The 6,913-nt window shown below is 47.8% G+C and overlaps 1 protein-coding gene across 1 annotated transcript in view; it reads right to left on the bottom strand.

Moving 5' to 3' along the window:
* Positions 1 to 902: 902 nt before the first annotated feature.
* Positions 903 to 6,913, bottom strand: part of LOC122554859 (cell adhesion molecule 2-like) — an 802,068-nt gene continuing 796,057 nt past the window's right edge. The window contains exon 6 of the mRNA XM_043700205.1: positions 903 to 1,170. Within this exon, the coding sequence (XP_043556140.1) occupies positions 903 to 1,170 (268 nt within the window). The remainder of the gene's footprint in view (positions 1,171 to 6,913) is intronic.

Raw genomic sequence — 6,913 nt, 5'->3', positions numbered from 1 at the left:
TATATACACAGACATATACACTTACACATATATACACACACACCCATGCACGTATATACACACACACACCCACACACACACATATATACATACACACCCACACACATGCACATAGACATATATACACAGTCTCTAAGTGACAGGAATGTAAAGAATGCTATAAAGTTACTGTGAGGAATTACCAAATGCTCACAAACCTACAGGAGTGGGGCAAGAGGCAGTCTGATCGAGCTGTGATGTATTGGGGGAGAGTGTGGGATTGGGCCCACTGAGATTCGGAGCAGGAAGCAGACAGAATGGAGCTGGGAAAGGGAACAGAATAGGGGGCAGGGTGGGGGCAGGAGGGTGGGGCTGCCTGAGGGACACGATGATGGAGCAGCAATACAGTGAGGTGAAGAGAGTCTGCAGTTCAACTCCTATCCAGCAGCTGGGAAGTTTATTTTATTCATTCCCGGGATGAAGGCATTGCTGACGAGGCCGGTATTTACTGTCCATCCCTAATTGCAGAGGACAGTAAGAATTAACCTTCTTGCTGTGGGTCTGGAGTCACATGGAGGTCAGACGAGGTAAGGATGGCACTTTCCTTCCCTGAAGGACATTAGTGACCCAGGTGGGTTTTCCCAACAGTTGGCAATGATTCCATGGTCATTATTAAACTCTGAATTCTCAATATTAATTCCACTATCGGTCAAGACAGGACTCAAAGCCGGGTCCCCTGAACATTCACTGGGTCTCTGCATGAACAGTCGAGTGATAATACCACACGGCCAGTGCCTGCCCAGGTTAGTCTGGTCAGTACGACAATGCTGTTGGAGGAGTGAAGGCAAGGAAGAGAGCTGCACTATTAAATAGACTGCAGCAGCATGGACACCATATCCAACTCAACCAGAACACAGGACCAATCAGGACGAGGAGAGTGTTGACGGGAATACGACCCAGCCACCTGGAATGGAAGGGCGGGGGAGTGCGTGACAGGGTCCTGGTGACTCACCGTATACAAACAGGATGTACTCAGCACTGTTGTGGCCCATGGTGTTCGCTGCCTCACAGTAATATGTGCCATTGTCGGTTTTATTCAGGGCGCTGATGATCAGCACATTGCCCTCAACCACCATGCGGTCAGGATCCGGCAGCTCCGCCCCATCTTTCTTCCACTTCACTGCCTCAGGCCTGAAACACAAACACAAAACACTCTTCATGGGAACGGAGACAGTGTGGCACTCCCTCAGTACTGACCCTCCGACTGTGCAGCACTCCCTCAGTACTGACCCACTGACAGTGCAGCACTCCCTCAGTACTGACCCTCTGACAGTGCAGCACTCCCTCAGTACTGACCCTCCGACAGTGCAGCACTCCCTCAGTACTGACCCTCTGACAGTGCGGCACTCCCTCAGTACTGACCCTCTGACAGTGCGGCACTCCCTCAGTACTGACCCACTGACAGTGCGGCACCCCCTCAGTACTGACCCTCTGACAGTGCGGCACTCCCTCAGTACTGACCCTCTGACAGTGCCGCACTCCCTCAGTATTGACCCCCTGACAGTGCAGCACTCCCTCAGTACTGACCCTCTGACAGTGCCGCACTCCCTCAGTACTGACCCTCTGACAGTGCAGCAGTCCCTCAGTACAGATCCTCTGACAGTGCGGCACTCCCTCAGTACTGACCCTCTGACAGTGTTGCACTCCCTCAGTACTGACTCTCTGACAGTGCAGCACCCCCTCAGTGCCGGATTTGTGTCAGGATGGGCTGATAGTTAGCTTTCAGAATCTTATATCTTTACTGAATGCTGTCCATGCCCATATTACATCATTCTCTTAAAATCACGAGTCTGCATTTGGTTCCTTGCAGAATTTGCTGACATTTCGGTTTTTGCTGTAAGTTCACTGAAAAACATGCTGCTTTTCTGTGCAGGTTTCCTTTTTTCAGTGAAACAGCTTCTCAGTTGAATTGAGAGGCATGATGTTAACGAGCCTTGATAGCACTGGGAGGATTGGACAGTGTCCATCAGCCCTGACTCACTGACATCCAGCCCCTGGCAAACTATTCCTTCTTTTCCAAATTTGTCCTCTTTCTTGTGAAGTGGCACTTTGTCTCCTGTCTATCTCTGCACTGTCTGTGGCCCCACATCTCTCTGATGTATGGATGTCCTCTTTTTGTGACCTGCTGGTTATAATCACTCGTGCCTTGAGCTGCCTACAGCTGAAGGACTGGATTCTCTCGCTAACCACTCATCCTTGCTCTCCCACTCTATGATACTTCTCAAAACCTCTTTGTCCAGTCTTTTGGAGATTTGATCTCATGTCTTATGCGGAAGCATACCATCTGAATAATGAAGGGCTACAGAGCTCAGGGATACAGAGGGATCTGGGTGTCATGGTACATGAATCACAGAACATTAGCACACAGATACAGCAAGTAATCAGGATAGCTCATCGAAAGGTATAGTTTGTTGTGAGGGGAATTGAATGGAAGAGTAGGGAGATGATGCTTCAGCTATACAGGATATTGGTGAGACTGCATCAGGAATCTGTGCTGTTTTGGTCTCCTTTTTTAAGGAAGATTTTACACAGTAATATCTGGAATGGTTGGATGGGATACACCTATATCCACAATGAGGTACCTAGTGGAAGACGGACTATAATATGGTGGAGAGTGACATTGTTGACTGAGAGACTGGGATTGTGAATCTAACTTGGCGAAACGATGATGGTGTGAGGCGCAAGCTGGCTAAGATAAGTTGGGGAACATTACTAAGGGGATAGCTGATGGTATTCATGTGAACAATGCGTGGAGGTGGTGCAATAATAGGTCATTCCTGTCTGACACCAAAATAAACCAGAAAAGGTGGCCTGACCATGGAAAACAGGAACATTCAGGATTGTATTACATCCAAGCAAGCAGGGTTCAAACTGATCATTAAAGTCGCAGAGCTTTGGTTTGGGGCAGTTTCGATTGAAGAAAAGGGGGTCAAAGGGATTGATTAATTGAGGGAAAATACACAATCAGAGTGAGATTCTGGGGAACTGAGTGTCAAACCTTCGACAGGTCGAAGAATGAAATTGCTCATTATTCCTTTCTGGGATGGCCTGTTCTTGGACAAAAAAAGAGAAATTGCTGAAAGATCTCAGCAGGTCTGGCAGCATCTGTGGAAAGAGAAGCAGAGTTAACATTTCGGGTCCGGTGACCCTTGTCCAGAAGGCTCTGCTGGGGAAGGGTCACTGGGACCTGAAATATTAACTCTGCCAATTCTCCACAGATGCTGCGAGAGCCGCTGAATCTCTCCAGCAATCTCTGTCTTTGTTGAGATTGCCAGCCTCCTCTCATTGGCTCCTCGTGATTGTACTGAGTGACAGGGCAGGTTCAAAAGGATGAAGGGCCTCCTCCATATGGTCATATGTCAATAAATGAAGAGAAAGACATTTGACAAATGTAACTCCCCCTGCTGGCTCCTACGGGGAGAGTGAGAACGGGGAAAATTGTGATGGTAAATCACATATTCTGATTCTGTCTTCACAATAAAGTCCAACACAAGAGGGTCCTGTTTAAAATGAAATGAGTTCAGGGTCAGTGCACTGACGTGGATAGAGAACTGGCTGGGAGGCAGGAAACAGACACCAGGTCAAACGGGACATTTTAATATTGACAGCCAGTGACTGGTGGGATACAGCAGGGATCAGTGCCCAGGCTCAGCTATTCACCATCGATAGGAATGATTTAGATAAGGAACTATTTGTAATATCTCCACGGTTGCAGACAATACAAAGCTGGGTGGGAGGGTGAGCTGTGAGGAGGGTGCAGAGATGCTTCAGTGTGATTTGGACAGGCTGAGGGAGAGGGTGATTGCACTGGCAGATGCAGTGTAATGTGGAGAAATATGAGGTTACCTACTTTAGTGACAAAAAACAGGAAGGTGGATTATTATCCAAATGGCGATAGTTTGGGAAAGGGCGAGAGCCAATGAGACCTGTGTGTCCTTGTAGACCAGTCACTGAAGGTCAGCCTGCATGGAGCAGCAGGTGGGGAAGAAGGTAACTGGGATGTTGCCTTCACAGTGAGAGGATTCGAGTACAGGAGCAGGGATGTCCTGCAAATACACAGGGGCCTTGGTGAGACCATTCCTGGAGCATTGTGTAGTTTTGGTCTCTGTATCTGAGGAAGGATGTTCTGGTTATAGAGAGAGTGCACCGAAGGACTACCCTGTCCAAAGCCTCCACATCCTTCCTTAGGTGGGCCATAAGAAGCACACACAATACTCTGAATAGGGCCTGGCCAAAGTCTTATGCAGCTGCGAAATAACATGCCAACGTTTATACTCAATGTGCCGACCAATGGCACATCTTGTTCCCCACCTTATCCCACGTGTGTTCCCACTCTCAGGGAGTTGATGGACTTGGACCTAATATTCTCTCTGTATATCAATTCTCTTAAGAGTTCTACCATTGACTGCATGCCTTCCTCTCACATTTGACCTCCCAAAATACATCACCTTACACTTGTTCTCTCGAAGGGTCATTGGACCTAAAATGCTAACTCTGTTTTCTGTCCATAGATGCTGCCAGACCTGCTGAGTTTTTCCAGCAATTTCTGTTTATGTTTGTCTCCTCAAACTTGTCTGGAGTAAACGCCATCTGCCATTTCTCTGCCCAACTTTCCAGCTGATCGATATCCTGCTGTAACCTTTGGTAACTTTCCTCACTATCTACAACTCCCCAATATTCATGTCACCTGCAAGTTTACTAACCAGACCAGCCACACTTTATCCAAATTATTTAAACATATTACCAATAACCGAGGTGTCAGGATTGATCCTTGCAGAACACTACTGGTCACAGACCTCCAGTCAGAAAAGCATCCCTCCACGCTACTCTCGGCCTGCTATGACCAAGCTAATTTTGTATCCAATTTACCAACTCACGATGGATCCTGTGACTAAACAAGGGACCTTGTCACATGCTTTCGTTATGTAGACAACACCCAGCGCCCTACCCTCATTTCATCACTTCCTCAAAAAGAAACAATCAAATGCATGATTAAATCCTGTCCCTAACAATCTTCTCCAGTAATTTCCCTCCCACTGATGGAAAGCTCACCAACCTAGCATTTCCTGCATTTTCCCTATTGTCCTTCTTAAACAAAGGAACAACTTTAGCTATTTTCCAGTCCCCTGGGACTTCACCTATGGCTAAAGATGATACAAAGGTCCTTTGTCAAGGCCCTAGCAATATAATACAGCGTCAACCAGTCCAGCCGTAGAGTGGGTGTCTTATTGGTGAAGACTTGATGGGCGAAAGAGCCTCTTCCCTTTTGTGTGATTCCATGAATCTATGATTGAAAAAGTCGGATTCCCTGGTAGGATCCACAACAAATTGTTCTGGGAAACTGTCCCTACAGTGTGGAAACAGGTCCTTCGGTTCAACAAGTCCATACCAACCGTCTGAACAGTAGCCCACCCAGACCCATTCCGCTACCCTATATTTACCCCTGACTATGAGCAATTTAGCATGGCCACCTGCACATCTATGAATTCTTCCTCATGACTTCCTCTGTTGATCTGACTACCACAATCAACATGAAGATTAAAGTCACCCATGGTTAATGTACTGGCTTTTTTACACACTCTCATGAGCTCCTGGTGTATCTCTGTCCCACCATGTAGCTCCTGTTAAGGAGCCTATACCTGACTCCTACCAGAGTCTGCTTCCTTCAATGCCTTATCTCTGTCTGGATGGATTCTACACCAGCCAATTCCAGAGCATTTCTTACTAGCCTTGTTATTCCACCCTACAGCAACATTCCCTGAGGTGCCAATGAGAATGGCCCCTCATGTGGTGGGTGACAGGTGGTGGAGGAGAAAGGAGGGAGGAGAAGCCAGTGTGTGTGAGAGGGAGAGAGAGAGAGAGAATGAGTGAGAGACTGAGTGACAGAGTGAGAAAGCGAGTGAGTGAATAAGAGAGTGGGAGAGAAAGAATGTTGGGAGGTGAAGGCTGCAGGAATTGGCCTTCTCAGGGTACACTCTGTGCTTTCAGCGTTTGTGCCTGTTTTCAGGCCTGTCTTCTTGACAATGATGCTTATGAATTGCCACAATCAGGGAACACAGCCTTGCTGTTAAAGTCACCTCAGCAGTTTTGGAATGTGAGAAATGTGCCACGCTGACAGATAATGCTCCTGCGGGAACTCATTCACACACAGAAAAGCAATTTACACCACCTCAGGTGTGCTGCGTCGCTAGAGTTAGTCTCAGGGATCAATTTAACTTTACAATCAGGCAATCCCTGATCTAAATTATTTGCAACTTCAATTTACACTTGCAGGAGGTTTGTAGTGTCTGGCAATTCTCTGTCACTGAGAGGTTGACATGAACGTCTGTTTCCTCAATCCATTTCATTGAAGGAGCATGTACTGAGTTCTGGTTTGATAGAAGCCTGTTTCCTATCAATGAGGAGAAAGGAGATTGTTCCAAGCCCAGGATGGCACCTGAATGATATATAATCGCCACTATTCAGGGAGGTGCTGGCAGCTGGGGCCCACCGATGAGACAGAGACGATACATCTCTCCCCAGCAATGGGAATAATTCAGTGTCGAGCGAATCACGCTCCCAGGCTTCACTGAGCCACCGGAACCGACATCGGGAACCAGAGAAAGGTTCAAACACAGAACAGGTCTGTCTGTGAGAACAACTCCATGAGAGTCACGCCCCTGGCCTTTCCTCACATTCCTGGGCATTGTCTCTTTTCAGATAACAATCCAACTCCCTCGTGAAATGCTCGAGTGAACCTCCCCCTCCCCCCACACTCTCAGACAGTACATCCCAGACCCTAACCCCTCGAGTGAACCTCCCTCTCCCCCCACTCTCAGACAGTCATTGCAGAAACCCCAACCCCCCGGGTGGACCTGCCTCCCCCCCCCCCCCC

The sequence above is a fragment of the Chiloscyllium plagiosum genome, chromosome 12 (assembly GCF_004010195.1).
Source record: "Chiloscyllium plagiosum isolate BGI_BamShark_2017 chromosome 12, ASM401019v2, whole genome shotgun sequence".
Taxonomy (NCBI): domain Eukaryota; kingdom Metazoa; phylum Chordata; class Chondrichthyes; order Orectolobiformes; family Hemiscylliidae; genus Chiloscyllium; species Chiloscyllium plagiosum.
The sequence above is the reverse complement of the archived record's forward strand: the minus strand, read 5'-3'. Positions and strand labels throughout refer to the sequence as shown.